A 19751-nucleotide genomic window follows, 5' to 3' on the forward strand; every position below is an offset into this window, starting at 1 on the left:
TTTCTGCTCCCCGCACAAGACAAGGAAACATTAGCAGTGCCCCACCTTCATTATGGCAGCAACCTTGGTGACCACCCACAGGAGAACACTTAGTAAATGAGATTCTTTCAAAAGCTGTGAATGGATGTTCTTTCAAAGACTGAATTAATTTATAGCCTTTGAGAGACACAATGGCACTCTATCTTGGGAAGAGGGAAATAATCATTCACATGGAAGAAAGATTTTAAACCTCTTCCTGCTAAAACCAAATCCCATCTGGCCTTTTAAGTGTCTTAATAATGTTTGCCTATACTATTACTAATAGTCACTCTTAATAAATTGTTTTCTATAATTTGTTTTCTCTTCTACACCTCTGCTTTTGATTTGGATCCTTAATCCTAATACCTGGTGACTTCGAGAACATTATATTCCCTTAGAAAAAGGCTGAAAGTGAATTTATTCAAGCTAGGTGCAGATGGGCAGTGGCAGGGGCTGGGTAAGGAGAAAAAAGCAAGAACTTTTATTTTTAATACAAGCCAGGATTTCTCAGTCTTGGCACTATCAACATTTTGGGCCAGATAAATCTTTGTTTTGCAGGGAGCGGGTGAGGGAGGTCAGTCTTGTGCACTACTGGATGTTTAACAGCATCCCTGGTCTCTAATAGATACTCGTAGTACCTCCAATTGTAACAACCAAAAATGTCTGCATGCAAACATTGCCAAATGTCCCCTAGAGGGCAAAGCCGCTGCTGACTGAGAATTGCTGATGTAAAGCCAAAAAAAGTGGGGTACTGTACTTTCTGATTATGAGCATATATATGAGTTCCAAATATATGGAAAAGCTTAAAGAAAATTAAGATCCCTTGTAAATCACACTAACCAGAAATAACTATAATTAAAAATTTGGTACATTATACCAGACATTTTTCTATGCATGGGCTATATATTTTGGTTGAAACAAAAATGGGATCATATCATACATCTTATTTGTGGACACACATCCTTGTAATTAACTCAGCTTTACTAGAATCATCATTTTTAAAGGCTGCACAGTGTTTCACTGTATTTACCATAATTTGAACAACTTTCTAAAAATGAGTACTGTGATATACTTGAAAATTTCACAAAAGAATCTTGTGATATTGTAAGTGAGGACTGGAGGTCCCTGAGATCCTTTCACAGGGTGTCGGTGAGGTCGAAACTATTTTCACAATAATCCTAAAACGTTAATTATCCCTTTTATTTTCATCCTCTCATGAACGTGTAATGGAATTTTCCAGAGACTACATGACGTGTGATATATCACAACAGACTGAATGCAGAAACAGGTAAGACAATATAGTTTCTTCTAAAGCATTAGAGATTATGAAAGTGTAGAACAATGCCACTCTTTCTGACTAAATTTATTTTGTTTTGGAAAACAGTTATTTTCTATTAAAAATGTTATTTAGGTTTGCACGTAATGGGTTTATTATTATCTAAAATATTTTTTAAATGTTCACATTTTAATTTCTAACAGAAATTATTGACAGATAAAATCCACATAAACAAAGCTTTTGTGGTCCTCAAATAATTTTTAAGCGTATAAAGGGGTTCTGAGACCAAAAAGTTTGAGAACTGCTGTAATAAACAGTGCCTTCATAGACATCTTTGTGTATATATCCCTATGGAATACTTTTTATTATGAATTCCTACAGTGGAATTGGTGGGTCAATTTTTAAAGTTTTAGTTTCAAGGCTTTTAACTTTGATAAATCCTATCCAGAGCTGAACCAATCTGTATGCCCATAATAAGTATGTGAGTTCTTTTCCCAGAACATTATTATTTCTTAGAATGTTAAGATATTTCAAAACCACTGACAAAACACTACTGAAATTCACTGATTAACAGACCAAATAAGATAATGGCAGACATATTTGGCTCCTTGGGCTTTTCAAAATGATAAAATAGTCTCTGACGTGTTATGAAGAACAAACACTGAAAGTAAGATATGACTAGTCTTACACAGGAGGTCATATACTTTTAACTGCTGAGTTATTCATAAGCAATAGAATGGATCACGAAAAATTATCCTGACCCATCTTTATTTCCCAAAAGGATCAAATTGGCTTTCTAAATAAATGTACAGAAATTCTATATAGGCAATTGCAACTGGTTTTCCGCGCTTTTGTTCACTAAATTACCTGATAGTCCTCTCATCACTGACTTTTGTCCTCAGTTTCTGTACAACGTGGTCTACAAGATCAGACTCCAACACACGTTTCTCTGTTTGTCGTTCCTTCTCAAAAGACTTAACCTTAAAAAGAATGAAACAGATCCATTATTTCTGAAGCCAATAGGCTCAAGAGTACCACAGTAAGACTAAGTCAACAGTTGAGGTTGGTGGCTCTTAACCAGGGATGACTTTGCTCCCCACTGGATGTTTGGCAATGATTAGAGACATTCCGGTTGTGACAACTGTGTGGGGGGATACTGGCATCCAGTGGGTAGAGGCTAGGGAGGCAGCTAAACATCCTACAATGCCCAGGACAGCAGTCCCCACAAAGAATTATCTAGCCCCAAATGTGAAATTGTGGCTGTTGACAAACTCTGGTGTAAATTAGAATAGCTTTTTATAGGTGACAGAATTAAAAAAAAAAAAAAGCCAAGATGAACCAACTCCTATTTCATTCGATTCTTTCACATATTTTTCCCTTCAGCATCCTCTGGTCAGTCACCAAGGTTTCTACAACTCCCCTGCTCCTTTCCAAACCCTTGATCCCACTTTTATGGTGCCTGTCCTTTCATCTTTACTCCATGGCCAGCACCCTGCCTTGGCTTGGGAGAACCTGGTGTTCTTTCCTTGGCTATCCCTGTCTTCAGTTTTCCCTCACTCCATTCTATGCAACACATCCTTGTGGATTAATTTTTCTCATCTACAACTCTGATGTCCCCTTCTGTCCAAAACATACACTGGCTCTCCACTAACTGCTAAATAAAGTCCATATTCCTTGGTTGTGCATTTTGGCTCTCCACGATCTAGCTAGAAACATTCTTTCCTGCTGAAGTGCCCTTTGTCACAGTCTCGCTTCACCCCAGACAGACTATTCAGAGTAATGCCAGAATAGTTCTCTGCTGGACTGCCTCTCTCCTTGAGACAATCTGCTGAAAGAACTACCATTACTATTGCTATTCCTTTGCTTAAAAGCCTTTTTAGCACATACCTATACTCATCCATGAGGGTCCAGCATTAATCCCACCTCCACTCGAAGACTTCCGTGCTACTCAGTAGTAATCTCTTGGGCTCCTCAGAGAACTTTCTTGTAGGATTCTTATGGTATTTAGAATTTTCTAGCTCACACCGATGCATGAATGTCTTCTGTTCTTGACAGCAGGGCTTGTGGATTAAATGGCCCTGCACCCTCATGGCCCTAAATTCAATCCTTTCTACAGTGTGAATGCTTAAAATGCATTTACTGAATGGGTAAATGAAGTGATGTCTTGCCTTTCAAATATGAAGATGATGCTACTGACCCACCATTAACAGAGGCAGAAAGGTCAAAAAAAGCTGGATGAACTGGAACAATGTATTGAAATGAACAAGATCACATTTAACAGAGATAAACATGAAGTCCTGTAATCATGTTCTCATTGTAGAAGGCCAGTCAAACATGTGATGACTGTGAAAAGGCCAAAAAGTTTTAGTTGACGATAAATTCAGTATAAGCCAAAAGAACCACATGGTTGCTAAGAATTCGCTTGTAGGCTATATTAGGAGACTTATGTTTTCTGGATCGACTCTGTCATTTAGTCAGAACATGCTTAGAATGCTCTGTAGAATTCTAGTATTGCATTTAAGGACAGACATTGACAGAGTTAAGTGTGTCTAGAGGTTAACTAGGAGAGTCAAGGATTTGGAAATCATGTTATACAGAATGGCTTAAGTAACTGCAATGTTTAAACCAGAAACGAGGACACTTAGAGTGGCATGGCAGTGGTCTCCTAAAATTTATTTGAAGGTAGTTAGGAAAAGGAGGAAGAATTAGACTTGTTGTTTTTGACAATTGTAGAGAGCATAACTAGGACCAGTGAATGTAAATTTGGGAAAGCAGATACTGATTCAAGTTTTTAAAATTTGCTAATCATTACAGCAGTGCATTACGATGCCGGAATTACCCAGCAGAGGCTAGCTGGTCATCTCTCGGTAATATTACAGGAGCAATCATTGTTCTGCAAGGGGCTTGCTTGATTAGTAGGACTTACGGTCATTTATGATTTTGTGACTAACAAGCAGACTAGTAGTGGGGACCTACAAATCTTCCCATGAAGAATTAACTACTGTAAGAACTGCCTTCCTGCCTTAAACAACTAGAAAATTAGACAAAATATATAAACAATGGTTTTCAGACCCTGGACAACAAGCAGTGGAGGACTATTATCTTAGAGGAGGTAAATAAAGTGAGCCTACAAGTGCCCCAGATTTTTGTAGTTGAGGAAGTCTGCAGTCTGCAATGGAGGGAGGAAGAGACCAGAAGTCTTGCCATTCTGGGGAGACTGACTGGAGTTTAGACAGGCCAAGATGGCTAGAAATTGTGGGGCAGAGGACTGAAGACGAGAGAGCTACACACAGAGAAAGAGAGATTTCTGAAGCTTTAGAGAGAAGTCCACTCACACCTTTGGCAGAGAACTGATCTGTGCACGAGTGAGAGGAAACTATCCAAGGCTGGAGAAACAACCACCAGAAATGAGTAGGCATAATAATTTCTGAAATCCACAGGCCTGGGAATAGTGCTTGTTCTTACCAGAGCAGAAAGACCTCCTAGTTCACAGGGCTTCAGGCAGAATCCTCCAAAGAGCATTGCCTTAGGAGTGGGGCAAAATTAGGCCTAGACTAAAGGTTGCTTTGGACCTGCTCTAACAATACTTAAGTCAAGCCTGGAAATGATCAAACAGAATCCAAGGATCTTGACTACATCCCAGAACAAAGTCCAACAGTATTTATAGGAACAGAAGAAAAGCCAGCACCAAAAAATGTAAAACTCGTAATATCCAACAACCAACCAAAAATTACTAGGCATACAAAGTAGAAGCAAAATATGACTCATAACCAGGAGAAACATCAATAGATACAAACAGACCAGAGATGTCAAGATGATGGAATTAAATGATTATTATAAGTCTTATAAAGAATATAAAGGAAACAAGAACCATGATGAGGAGAGAAATGGAAGACATTAAAAATAAGACACAAATGTAACTTATACAGATGAAAAAAATACAATATCTGAAATAAGGAATGCACTGTATGGGACTAATAGCAGATAAGATATTACAGAAAAGTTCAGTGAATGATCCAGAATAAAGCATAGAGAAAAAACAAAAATCACAAAAAGCAGAGCCTCAGTGAGCTGTGGGGTGATATCAAATGATTCATATACTATAAATCAGAGTCCCAGAAGGAAAAAGGACAGAAAAATATTTGAAGAAATAATGTCTGAAAAATGTCCATATTTGATGAAAACTACAAATCTATAGTTCAAAAAAGCTCCATGAATACCAAGTATTAGAACATAAAGGCACAGCTTTTTCAAACTGCAGAAAACTGTGACAAAGGAAAATCTCAAAGGTACCAGAAAACATACATTATATACAGAGGATCAAAGCAGACTTTTAAACAAAAATTATCAAGTCAGAAGACAATAAAATACGTTTGACGTGCAAAAAAGAAAAAATGTAAATCATGAATTCTATACCTAGCAAAAATACCTCTCAAAACTGAAGGCAAAAAACAAACAAACAAACAAAAACTGAAGGCAAAATGAAGACTTTCTCAGACCAATAACAACTAAGGGAATTCATCACCAGGAGACCTGCACTCCTCAGAAATATTAGAAAATTCTTCAGGCAGAAGGAAAATGAAATCAGAATGATATCTGTCTGAACACAAAGGAATACACAGTTCCAGAAATGATAACTATGTGGATAAAAATAAAGGACATTCCCCCCTTATTTGAAAAATCAGTTTAAAAGATAACTAATTAAAACCCCCAAAATAACAATGTATTATGGAGTTAGTAACACATGTAGGAAAAAAACTGGCAACAACAGCACAAAGGATGAGAGATAGGAAATGAAAGTATTCGTTATAAGGTTCTTATATGTAAAGGCATATAATATGTTTTGACAGCAAAATGTGGTAAGTTAAAGATGTATACTATAAACCCTAGAGAAGTCACTAAAAAATCCCACCAAAAATAAGAATTATAGTCAGTAAACCAACAGTAGAGATAAAATGGAATACTCAATCTAAAAAGAAGGCAATAAAAGGAAAAAAAAAAAAAGGAAAAAAAAAGGAAAAAAAAAGAATAGGTGGAACAAAGAAAAAATAGTAAAATGGTAGATTTAAATCCAACCATTTCAATAATTGCATTACATATAAATGGTCTAACCATTCCAATGAAAAGGCAGGGATTGTCAGAGTGGATAAAAAAGCAAACCTCAACTAGTGACTGTCTCTAAATCCAAATTTAGCAGAATGAAGAAAAAAAATGAAATCAATGAAATAGAAAACCAACGTTGGGGGGAGGTGTTAGTATAGCTCAGTGGTCGAGTGCCTGCCTAGCATGCACAAGGTCCTGGGTTCAGTCCCCAGTGCCTCCATTAAAATGCATAAATAAAAACAGAAAATAAACCCCCAAACCAAAAGTGAATAAATAAACCTAATTACAACCCCCCAAAAAAATTTAAAAAAAAAGAAGAAAGCAAGAAAGCCAATGAACAAAAAATAAGAGAAAAATCAATGACATCAAAAACTGGTTTTCTGAAAAGACAAAATTGATAAATGTCTAGCCGGGCTGATCAGGAAAAAAAGAGAAATGGCATAAATTGCCAATATCGGGAATGAAAGAAGGGATTATTACTACAGATCCTACAGATAGTGAAAGGGAGTGTTTGAAAACTTATGTGAAATGGAAACATTCTGAGAAAGATACAAACTACCAAAAACTCATTTAAGGAGAAAGAGGCAAACTGATAGCTCTGTATCTAGGCCTCTGCAGCTTTACTGGTGAATTGTGCCAAATGAGGATGAAATAACAGCAACTCTATAGAAAATGATCTGGAGAACGTAAGATCCAGCTCATTTATGAAACCAACAACACTCTGCTATCAAAAGCAGACAAAGACATTGTAAGAGAAAAACAAGGGGAAAATATGTTGATTTCTTTTTCCCTTTAAAACTAGAAATAAAGGTTATGAGGTGACACATATATGATTATTTTTAGTCAAAAGCAACATAGTAAAATTGGTTAGGAAGTAGCCAGAGGATATGCCAGCCAGCAAGTATCACCATTAGTTATTATTCTCATTTTCTTAGATGGAAAAACAGAACAAGGGGAAAAAAGTAGGAAAAAAACCTAGCCATAGCTTTTTAATTTTTTTTTTTAAGCTGAAAGAGAAGTATTCAGATTCTCTCTTCTTTATTTTATATACTTTGCCTAAAAACAGGCCCAGCAATTCAAAAGGAGAATGAAATCATGGATTTCCACCCACACCCAAGCCCAGGACCTCAGTGGGAAGTTGAGTGCTTCATGGTTAATATAGTTTGGGAAATCTGACTCCTGAATTGTCAAAGATTTCCTCTGGTCTTTACCTTAACATGGCTTCCCTCTTTATCTGAGACAAGGGCCACATAGGTGATTTCGTGATGTCTGCAGTACTCCTGTAATTCCTCTTGAGACTGAAACAAATAAACACAGAGCACCTGGAACAGCTTCAAGTAATGAGAATGAAAACACTGTGTTCAATGTACTATCAAAGTGAATTACTAAACACGCTGATTTCAGGGTTGAAATAAATATTAAGCAAGAAGAGTAAAGAACTCAAAGGAGGAATAAGACTTCTTTTGCTTTCTTTGCTTTCACAATTGTTTTAAGGGGCCACATCACTCAGTGTGGTCAGGACACACTAAGAGGGTTTCCAAAGACCTCCCATCTTCATAAAAGGTGCCAAAATACACACACACAAACACACACACACACACACAAACACACACACACACACACACACACACACACACACAGTGAAAAGGCCTTTGAGGGAAGCAAAGGCAATAAAAGAAATAGTAGATGGTGAAAAGCAGAACTGAAGCATAAAGCAAAGGAGCATCAGAGCAGAGAAGCCTGCAGGGGATGCCGCTGTGCAGGGCTGAAGTCATCGTTACCAAGCTTACAATTTTAATATAAGACAGAACACTTCTCTAACATTTTTATGAAACAAGTAAACAAACGGAATAGGATACTGCTCTGTCAAATGATTACAATTTATTTATTGCTCAGCATACTTCAGACATGAATTTTTATATAACACACACAAAAATGGACAGCAGCAGCTTCAAAGACCTCTTGGCAGGTGATGTGGGAAGAGAAGGTGGGTGGGTTGGGGTTCTGTTTACCTGGGCATCTCTTCACGCTCTGGGGCACCTTGAGTGAAAGTGAAGCATGTATAACTTGGCTGATCACTTGGGAATGCAGCCCCTTCTGTGATCTGCTTGTACAGAAGTTAGTCATCTAAAGGCTCCCCATTCAAAAGGGTAGGCAGTTGCTCAGTGGTGCCACTTTCCTCACCTCCACACCCAGAGCAGGTGTCAGACCTGCTGCGGGAGGTCTGGGGAAACACAGAATGCCTTTGGGAAGTGTGCTAGGCTGGATAATGGCCCCGAAAAGATGTCCACATCCTAATCCCTGGAACCTGGGACCATGATACCTTACGTGGTAAAAGGGACTTTACAGATGTGATTAAGTTAAGAATCTTACATAGGGAAATTATCCTGGGTTATTTGGGTGGGCCCAATGTAATCACAAGAGTCCCTGTAAGAGGAAGACAGGAAGATCAATTAGGGGGAGATGTAAGGACAGAAGCACAGGGCAGAGAGGAAAGAAGGTGCTACACAGCTGAGTCTGAAGATGGATGAAGGGGCCATGAGCTTCTAGGAGATGGAAAAAGCAAGGAAATGGAGTCTCTCTCTAAAGCCTTTAGAAGGAACCAGGCTTATTGGACGCCTTGATTTTAGTCCAGTGAAAGTGATTTCAGACTTCCAAATTCCAGAAATGTAAGATAATAAATGAGTGTTGTTTTAAACAACTAAGTTTATGGTAATTTACTGCAACAGTCAGAAACTCATACAGGAAGCAGCTCAAACCAGAGAGACAGAGTTGGCAGAAACTAAAGCCATAGAGGATGATTTGCTATCGAAGCCATGACTGTCTGTACTCCACTCCCAGGTGCTTTTTGTCTCATTACCTGTGACCAGTCATACATGATTTCTGCTGTGATTCCCGCTGACCAGAGCTTCTGGGTTAGGTTGATGGCCCTGGACATGGACATCTGGCCAACACTTACAACCAGGAGGTCACAAGAGCTTATAATAACCTGAATCAGAAGCAGAGTGATTACACAGAGGAGCGAGATTGTGGGCACGTATATGAGGCCGGGGAGGCAGCACTCATGTGAAAACAGGCATCTTAAAACCTTGCATAGCAACATAAATCCAGAAGTCTTTGCTTCAAAATGACATAGTCAAAAAACTTTTATATTAGTCTTTCAAGGTAGAAATAATTTCAACTATCCTAGGCCATCAGGAAGATAATTTTTCTCTAGGAAAACTAATCTTGCCTAAAACACAAGGGAAAAACCATTTCTAACTTTGTGGAACAGCAGTAATTTTTAACAAAGGGCTTTGAACCGAGTCTGCTAACACGTGTAGCATCTCATGTTTACACAGCCTAGCACAGACGAGGAAAGGAAGCTGGCAGACTCAGGTCCCCCAGCTAGGCAGCAGAGGCTAAGGACTGGCATGAGGACTTAGGCTTGTCTCTCGTGGTGAAGGTAACCTCCCAAGCCCTCAGTCACTCTCAGTTGCAGCTGCCGCAACTAGGGCTCCCTGTAAACAACTGCAAAAGGAAAGACACCGCAAAGCTTGTCAGAAAGCAAAGCCTGGACTCACGGGCTCTTCCGCGCCAAGGGTGGCAGCGGTGATCTTGTCTATAGCTATGCTGGCCCCGATGGCGGTCGGAACTGGCCCCAGCGCCTGTGGTCCTCTAAACTGGGGAATCTGCGGAGAGACACACACAAATCTGGTCATAAAACGGAGAAGAAACTGCAATCATGGGAAAAGCAGTATTAGCGGGCATCTACTCTAATAGCAACTTACCAAAGGGCTCAACAAAAAGAAGTGTGTGGGTGTAGCAAGAGAGTGAAGCAAGCACACAAATTTAGGAAATGTTAACGAATGCTGCATCTAGCGCTGAGCTGTTCAATATGGCAGCTGCTCGTCACACGGGGCTTGAGCACTGTAAGTGTCTAATCAAAATCAACATGCACTGTGTGTGTAAAACGTACACTGGTTGCAAAGACTCAGAATGGAAAAAAGAATGTCAAATAGCTCCTTAATAATTTTTAAAATTTTGATTACACACTTACATATTATTTTGGATATATTGGGTTAAATAAAACATTTTTAAAATTAATTTCACCTGTTTCTCTTAATTTACTTTGTTACTAGACAATTTAAAGTTGCATATGTAGGTTCTGGGCCAAGATGGGTAGGTACGTTTCTCTCTATTCTTTCTACTAAGTACAGCTAAACCCCTAGACATTACATATAAAATAAACCTAAGATGACGCTGATAGTTAAGAGAGGATGGCAGGCTGGCTAGGGATTGTGGGATGTGAGAAATGACATGCGGCAAGTTGCCTGGGTTAGTCTTGTCTCATGTATCCTTGATTGGGTGCTAGAGGAACTGGCAACCCAGAAATGCCAAGGAGAACCAACAAAAAAACCCCAAGGAAAAACTGCTTTCTCTAGCCAAAAGACCAAGTGAGGGGCAACCCAGCAAGACAGAGAACTTCTAAATAATACCTGCCCTGCTCCAGCCAAACAACATAGAAAAAGCACAGACACCCCTAGTCATAAAGGCTGAGTAGGGGCCAACACAGTCACCCTCACCCAGATGGAAGGAGCCCCCCACCAAGTCCTAGCAGGGCGGCATCAGAGAAAACTGAATGGGGACCCAGGACTTTGCTATCTGCCTGGGGGTAATGCTTACCCAAGAAGTGTCAGTGGAGACCAGGATCCCCAGGAGCTCAGATTTCCACCCCAACCCAAGCAGTAACAAGGTCCCCCTCTCCACTGGGGTGCTACTGGAAGAGGCTGGAGGGGGGATGCTGGAACTTCCACCACCATCCAGCAATAACAAAGCCATGGCCAACACCCTCCACCCCATGCCCCGGCCACCATCCCTCCACCCTTCACTGTACTATCAGCGCAGGCATGTGGGAAGCAGTAAAGGCCCCCCCTCCCACCCTGGGATGTAGAAGACAACTATAATTGTGGTGGTGGTGATGGGAATTTACGACGTGTGATAAAAATGGCACATAATTAGAATCATACAGTGTACCAATGTCCATTTCCTGGGTTTGGCATTTTATTATAGTTATGCCAGGCTTAACCATTGGAAAAAATGGGGTAAAAAGTACACAAGACCTTTCTGTACTATCTTTGCAGCAACATCCTATATACCTACAATTATTTAAATAAAAGTTTAAAAGATTACAAATGTAGTTCGCAAGACACTTCTATTCCTAGATGAAAATATATACAGGTGTTCAATTATACTACGGTTTAGTTTTCCTGTAGGCTTGCAAAATTTCAAAATAATAAGTTGAGGAAGAAATGAAATTAAGCCAGAACAAATCCACAAATACAGGGCAAGCCCTCACCAGCAGGTCGTATCTGCCACCAGCTGCAAGGATTTCAGATATGGCCCTTTGCCTCCGTCTGATGAAAGCCACAAACTGGAAGATGGTTCCGTTGTGCTGCTGCACCTTGTAAACCAAGCCCAAATTGATCAAGACCTGTAAAGTGAAATGCCACACAAATGTGTCAAGTGCTCGAGATTTAGAATGCAAAGCTGAAAATGCCATTTTCCATCAAGAGCATAGAACAGCCTATTTAGCATAATCAAAATATTCAGTAAGATCTGGCACACAGTGTGCTTAACTGTAGCCTGCCAAGTAAGAGAAGCTCTGCTCTCTTCAAGAATAACCACTCCTCTGAGGCTGACATAATAAGAATTGCTGCACAACAGGAATTGTGATGCTCGTAGAGAAATTCTGATTTAAGCCAAAATTATTACTAGATATCAAATGTTCCAAAATGTAGAAAGTTGAATTCTTCTGGAAAAATAAAACACTTACTAGTATTCATAAAATAAAACCCATTTCTCCTCCTTGTGCTATTACTAATGCTACAAATTTATACTGCCAGAATCAAACAGTTGCCAAACCTGTAACTTTATGCCAAGTTTCTTCAGCAGTCCAACAACCTCCTCTAGATCTTTTAAGGCATATTTCACCAACTGGGCAACACCTGTTTTCTGTTTTATTAATGAATTTATGGTTGGCGTCAGATCTTGCAGCTCTCCCTTCTGCTCAATAAATTTGTAGAGCCGACACAGCTGGAAAGCAGAGAGGCACAGTTAGCTTCCAAATCATGGGAGACTCACTTTGCCTTGTCTCATACTCACAGGGGGTGTGGCAGAGTGTCTGCACCTCCAAAAGGGTGGATGTTGTGGTCAAAGGAAATTTTAGTCTTTCCCACAATCCCAACTAAAGATTAACCTTTCCCAACAACTCTAAAGCACTCTGCAGAAGTGCCTTAGGCACCTACTCACAGTTAACTTTCAGTCGCACACACTTACAGCTGACGCTGACCCCAGCAGAGCAGACTCTGGCACTAGCAGAGTTTCCATGATCTATTTTCATACCAGTATTGTTCCTTTTTGCCTTCCTCATTCTCATGAATTCCCATTAGTACAGGCAAGTCCGTGGGGGACAGGAAGGCAAAGTCTGACTCATCCTGATACTACACTGAATTAGCCAAGAATTCCCCCTCCTCCCTTTGAATAATTCTTATCTGTAGCACCGAGATGTAGTTTGGATACCGTGTCCTGCAGGCAGCTTCCTGATCCTTCCCTCTGCTCATATCTCGATCCCAGACCCCAGCTCTCACAGCTGCACTCATCGTCTTCCTCAGGAGAGGGCAGTGGCTAACAAATTTCTATTTGTGGGCCAGGCACAGTCCCTGGCACGTAGGAGGTGAAAGAGGAAATAACTATGATCATAAAACCAGAAAAAAAGATTCCCAGGAGCTAAAGTAAAAATTAAGAAACAAAATTATAGCTACTTTGAGACTGCAAGCAAGCAGAACCTGGTTCACCTATAAATTGGGACGTGGAAACTAAGAGCTGAGTGAAGACTTGGCTTAATATAGTTTAATAATAAAAAACCACTTGTATTTTTTGAAAACCCCAAAGTATCAACATCTATAATTTCCTTACTGTATTAAAGATAAAAATTTTTAATTTTAAAATGATGTCTTTGAGTTTAAATTACTTTTTCTTTTTAATTAATTATTTTCTTCTCAATAAATTTTAACATTAAATCATCCCATTAATTAACTACCAGAAGCACTAGAGTTAACATCCCCAGGTTTTGGTCCTTACCCCGTCATCAACTAACTCTATATGACTTGGGATAAGTCACACTTTTTAGGCCTTAGGTGCCTCATCTGTAAAATACAGATGGGGTCAGATATTTGAAACTCTTCTGCAGTATATCTACTCCTTATTCTTGTACCCTTAGAGTTCCCTTTTAAAACAATGAGAGTACCAAATGCCTTTATTAGATACTAATTTTTCCATTTTAAACTAATCAAACAACTTTGAATTAATGCTTAACATCAAATGACCAGTGGGTAGAGATTTAGCAAAAAGAAAAGAAGCTGACATTTTAGCAATCAATGCAGTTATCAGGTGCAAGTGTGAAGTATCTTTGAAAAGTGACATTAGTTCAAAGAACCTTTTGGGCTTGAATCTTTGGGTAGGAGTCACTGAACTGGGCAGTTTCCTGCGCAGATCTTTTGTGTCATTTATACTCGGGACTATTTCTACACATAGGTATGTGCTGTGCACACATCTAGGGTATTATCTGAATACAGTTCTTCATATTAGAATATTATGCCATTGGGTCACTTTGTAATTATTAGTATTTCCTCTAGTATTTAACATTAAAAATGTAATCTGGTATAATTTCTAGAGCTCCTCATGCTATATATCTGGTTTACCTTCCCTACCTGCAAACTGAATGGGTGATTTCTTTAAACGATGGTCTATGTGTGGCCTGTGCAGGTTGTTTTGAAGAGCTGAGGGTAGATATATGCTGCACGTATCCCCTTCTCACGGCTTTCAAAGGTCAATATGCATGAAGAAGCTGAAAGTTGTCTGTGGACTCTTCAACTGACTCCTCTTTATCCCTGAGCACTGTGCCTGACACATTGTAGGTGTCCAAAAATTTGAATGACTCTGCCTGGCTTGTGTATGATCATATTTTAATCTGTCCCATATATGAATTTTGCTCATCATCACAGGATTTTGTCACTGTCAGATCAAGGTCTAGAAGAGTTCTGGGAAAGTTTAAAAAACAAAACAAAACAAAGCTCTTCTTATATAAATATTCAGGAAAATGTAAGAAATCCATGTCGTCATCTGCTTTTTAGGGACTCAATTAAGTGTGGGTGACTGTGCCAAAGATCCAGGCCCAATCTGATGCCAGGAGAGAGATTATGACAAACCTGTTTACCTCCATGAGATTCTTCCTCATTGCCAATGTGATCAAATGAAAGAATTTTAGGAGTAGGAAATGTACTAGAAAAGCAAGAGCTTTAATTCAACTCAGGTGTTAGAAGCCTGTTCTTCATATTAGAATATTATGCTATTGGGTCACTTTGTAATTATTAATATCTCCTCTAATATTAAGGCGGGCAGAAGGAGGCATGAGGGGCATGGGAGGTGGACACGCAGATGCATCTGCAGAGCTCTGTGCCTCAAACTAGTCCTGAGGAGTCTATTTCAGAAAAGGCCAAGAAGTAGGAGATCTGCTCAGCAGGAGGCCCCACCAAACACAGCCTTTACGAGGGCGTGAAAGAAAAGTATCTGGTGATGAGGAAAGAACAGAGTGATTACAGCACATTAAGAAGCAGCATGGAGAGGCATTCTTTGATCCCAGCACTGGCTTCTCTTCCCCCTAATCCAGAGGTTGCCATGGTACCTATTAATGCTCAAGGGAGGCAGCAGGAAGCGCTGCTGCAGACCTGCAGCAAGAATTCAGCGACACTTTCTGGTATCAGAGAATTACAGAGAGAGCTGTAATCATAATGTTAGAAGGTACTTACGCTATTAGACGACAAAGACAGATTACAAAATTTAGCTTCCACTTCTCTCCGAGTCAGCTTTTCTGTCTAACGTAAAGAAAAAGGTAACAGTGAGAGTCACCACATTTGGCCCTGAACAAGATACAATTTCCAGGCTAGTTCTGATAGGGATATCCTTCATTTTGGACAGACTGCTCCTAATCATGAAGGATGGAACAACTCGGTGATTAAAAAACTTTTCTTCCACATATATTTGACATAAAAGTGGAACTAACATTGTTTAAAATTGGATATCCCTGACATAAGAGAATTAATACCAGGGAAGTTGCCCTTGCTTGAAGGGTGAGGTGAACCAGAGGTGGACATTGTTAACCAGGGTGCTTATGTTTGAGCTGGGGGGAGCCAACTGATCGATGTTCCCCTAATGAAAGCTGCATGCGGTCAGGCTCCGAGCATCCCAGCGCATGCTGGCAGACAGGCTGCAGGATATGAACAGGAGTGACCCGAAGCCCTCTGCACCATCCCTGGGGTTTCTGCCAGAGTCTGACTTACACTATAATGTATCTGTTCCTGCCAAACAGCAGTAGCACTTTGGGAGGAGAAAAGAACCACTGAGAAACAGACAGTAAAGTTAGGGCCCTTGATGTGTACTCGGCAGATGAAAGAAAAGCTAGTTATGCCTTTTAGTACATAAAAAACAGTAAGCATCATGGACTTTCACTGCTCATCCTGTCTTAATCACAGACTGTCTGGCACTGTTAGTTACCGAATCTCCTGGATACCCTTATTTATTATAAAAGTAACATTTAACATGGAAAGACATTAGAAAAGATAAGGAAGGATTCACCTCCATCCCAGCACCATAATACAGAATATCATTTAAGATTTTCACTGGTTCCCCTCCATGCTCTGCACACATACTGTAGAGTAAGGAATACTATGATGTAGCTAAATCAGGAAGAGTAACTGGAGATGCCGCTGCCCTAGTCCCGCAGGAAAGAGGTGATAAATGAGACTCCAAAGAGGTCTAAATCAGTCACCCTAGTGCAATAAATCCTAGTCTATAAATGAGATAAGCTTAGACAGGTTGGAAAATTACGGGCAGGGCATTAGTCTTTTATTCTCAAAACAAATACTCCCTCTCTTGGCCTCTATAAAGTAAGGATAATGATAGCACGTGTGAGATTAGAGTGAGCTAATCCATGTGGAGCTTAGAACAACGCTTGGCACATACATACATGGTACACGCTCAATAAAGATTAACTATTTTTTAAACTACTACTGGCAAGTATCAGGACCAATTTGTACTTAACAAATTTTTTGCCTCAAGTAGTAGGTTAGTGAAGAACTTTATGATATTACAAAATAAGATAATTCAATCTTTAGAAGTTACCCTTAAAAAAACACCCTGGAGATTACTAGTAGTACAAGGCTTAGTACAGATTAAAAACTCAGCCAATACTTGTTAACTATTGATAGAATCAAAACCAAATGGTCCTTTTACCTTAGAGCAATGAAGGAAGGAGATAAAATACCCAATTCAGTTTTCTGGTTACGTCACTAAGAAAATACTCATAAACTATTACTATTATTCTTCAATATCAAGTCAAAGTAATTAAATGCTTACCACAGCATCATACAGAATAACATAGACTTGACTGAGTTTATCTTCTGGGATCCCACAGTGTAAGAGTATTGCTTTCAGTAACATGGTATGGTTTAAGTAAATACTGTAATTTCTTTCCTAGGATAGAGAAATTATTATTTTCATTAAAAAACCAATAGAGGCACATGACCAAATCTAGGATCCTACCACCAATTTACCAACCTGACACAATGGAAGGACTGAATTTTAGCATACTGCCTTCCAGTTTGCTTTTTCATATACATTCTTCTTATACTGTTGTAATCAAGGAGTACAATATAATTGAACACTTTATTTATTTATGCATATACTTTGGTCTTCGGCTACGTTAAAAATCCTGAGCAAGTTCACACAGATTTCCAAGAGGAAGAGGATCTGGTGCAATAGTAACTAACCTATAAGTTTGGCTGGTAGAATAGGTATTGTTACTTTCATAAGTCAGTTTCACAAGTCGATCACTGAGCACTGGCAGAGTGGTGAGCTGTGTGCTGAGCTGCGTGCAGAGGGAGCACAGAAAGAACACACTCTGCTTGGAGGAAACAACTAACAACTTGAGGTGGCACATGATGTCTCATCTCACGTGCTGTGAGAACTGAGAAGGAAAGGGGGCCGGCCCAACATAGAGGGCGCAGTCAGGCTTCCTGGGAGAATGGGCCCCCACCATGGGGTAGAGAAGTCTTTCTGGACAGGGGCACACTGTGACTGACAGGTGTTCGCCCTGGTAGGGGTGGAGGGAAGGCCGAGAGAGCAAACACTGTGCTTGCAGCAGTCTCCACCAGCTGGGGAGTCTGCAGAGATGATGCTGAGTGAAGCTGGTTGCCTGGGTCTATGAGCGAGCCACCGAGGGTTCTCAACAGCCCCACAAGCATCCTAGGAATCTTAGCCTAATTCCTCAAATTTTGGAAGAATGGAGAGAGAAACAAGATCCCCCCTGCCAAAACAAAGAGACAAAAACAAAATCCATTCCCACCAGGGCAGAGGTGAGAGCCTGAGACAAGTCTCAAAAGCGACATCAAACTTCTTCCAGTGACTGGTACCAATGTGTGCACTGGCGCACAACCTGAGGAGGAGCTCTGTGGTCGCTGCTTTCCCACTACGTTTGGGGAGGGACTCAGTCTAGCGGGATAATCTTGAGCTGTCACAATACAGAAAGGAACCTGAAGTGCTGGAAATTCCTGGATGATTTCATAGATGGTGTAGATGATTTCAGCAGTGGGCAGAGAGATGTTGGTGGTAGAGGTGACAATATCAAATGCACATTCCAGAAGTTCCTTGGGGTGGAATCGGTCTAATTTGCGAGGTCTGAACACACGTTCTATGCAGTATCTGGGGAGAGAAACCTGGATTTGTAAGGTCATTGCTTACTGGAATTAAATATCATAAGAGATTGTTGAATAAGATAAGAGAAATAAATATGAAAAAAACTAATCAGTAATATGATTAAGAGAACTTAGTAAAGATAGATCTGCCCAGAATAGTCTTGCCTTGTGATCTAGGATCCAAATTCCAGTGTTGCCACTATTTAACTATGGGGTCTAACTTTTTATTTTAATGTCTGAAGTAGAAATGAAATTGTACACGAAAATAATTTTATCTTAAGTGCTTGCTTTCTACCCACACCTTAGGACTATGACTATTAACTGTTCACTTGCAACTGAGAATAAAAGCATGTGAAGAGCTTTGATTTTATTTAGGAAAGGAGCTATAAAGTTGAGTGCCTCATTGACAACAATATTGCTCCAATTTATGAAGATCTCGGTGTTTGACCCCTATGGTATTTGAATGTACAGAAAACCTTTTCCCAGCGGTGAGTGCCTGGAGGTTTACTCTTCTCCACAAGCAGCTTTTATTCTGTTACCTGTATAGGCAGTTTCCACACAGAGACCATTGGCCATTTGTCCCTCTAATTAAGTTTTAAAGGGGGCCATCTGTGATCAAGAACAGCCGGATGTTTCTCTAAGCAACCATTTGTGAAAATAGTTATGTGGCTTGCGGACATTTAGAAGGCGCAGAATAGACCGTGGGAGCCTCAGGTACCTACCCAACTGCGACATTCCTTCAAAGGGGAGGCTCTGTCATAAAAAGGGGTACTGTGGCTGCTTTTTGACTATTTTCCAAGCTCAATACTTTAAACCCTAAATTCTCTACTGCATAAGGATCACAGAGGATAAAACATCCTTCCTTGGTTTCTTTCTCACATCCACCAAATGAACCCCACATTGTTTCTTACCGTTTTAAATTCAATATATTATTTCTTGCCACATATCTTGCAAAAGGTACCTGAAAAATAAAGTTTCAAAGGTCAGTGTCAAGATGTGCCAACCACCACTCCTTTTGTTTCTTTAATAACAGCTTTGAGCTGTAACTCACATACCACAGAATTCACTCCTTTAAGGTTTCCGACTCAATGGGTTTTCTTCCCCCAACTTAACGGAGGCACTGTGGATTGAACCCAGGGCCTCGTGCATGCCAAGCTGTGCACTGCTTGCCACTCACACTCCCAGGGACCTTCCTGAGCTGGTCAGTCAGCGATTGACTCCACTGTTGGCTATATCATCATCTTTATTCACTGTGGCCCTTCTCAGGTTTTTAAGTTTGAGAAAAATTCACTTTTAGTTAAATATACTCTGCCAATTTTTTTTTCACATTTTTTTCTCTGTGATTTATCATAACATTTTGTGTATATTTCCCTGTGCTATGCCAATTTTTTTATGCCAAATTAAAATCAGTGTAAGTTATTTGATTACCTGTGATTTCTTTTAAAGGGTCACTTACAATAATGCAATCAAATGGGTGTTACCTCTTACAATGGATTTCCTGACCTTCCCATAGATTTTACAGAAGAAATTCTTAATAATCATCCATTAATAATCACCACAAC

The 19751-nt window shown here is 39.8% G+C and overlaps 1 protein-coding gene across 4 annotated transcripts in view; it reads right to left on the minus strand.

The window, feature by feature from the left end:
• The window catches only part of EIF2AK4 (eukaryotic translation initiation factor 2 alpha kinase 4), an 80029-nt gene that overhangs the window by 5720 nt on the left and 54558 nt on the right, over positions 1 to 19751 (minus strand). For 3 of the 4 annotated variants that reach the window (XM_072962689.1, XM_072962691.1, XM_072962690.1), the window contains exons 24-33: positions 19101 to 19150; positions 18028 to 18196; positions 16853 to 16969; positions 15247 to 15312; positions 12302 to 12472; positions 11736 to 11870; positions 9961 to 10068; positions 9258 to 9386; positions 7609 to 7695; positions 2162 to 2274 (exon numbers count right to left, since the gene is read on the minus strand). In XM_072962689.1, the coding sequence (XP_072818790.1) occupies positions 2162 to 2274; positions 7609 to 7695; positions 9258 to 9386; positions 9961 to 10068; positions 11736 to 11870; positions 12302 to 12472; positions 15247 to 15312; positions 16853 to 16969; positions 18028 to 18196; positions 19101 to 19150 (1145 nt within the window). Of the gene's footprint in view, positions 1 to 2161; positions 2275 to 7608; positions 7696 to 8409; positions 8622 to 9257; positions 9387 to 9960; positions 10069 to 11735; positions 11871 to 12301; positions 12473 to 15246; positions 15313 to 16852; positions 16970 to 18027; positions 18197 to 19100; positions 19151 to 19751 lie in introns of those variants that run through there. The other variant, XR_012073376.1, reaches the window with a different exon arrangement.

The sequence above is a fragment of the Vicugna pacos genome, chromosome 6 (genome assembly GCF_048564905.1).
Source record: "Vicugna pacos chromosome 6, VicPac4, whole genome shotgun sequence".
In the NCBI taxonomy this organism is placed as follows: Eukaryota; Metazoa; Chordata; class Mammalia; order Artiodactyla; family Camelidae; genus Vicugna; species Vicugna pacos.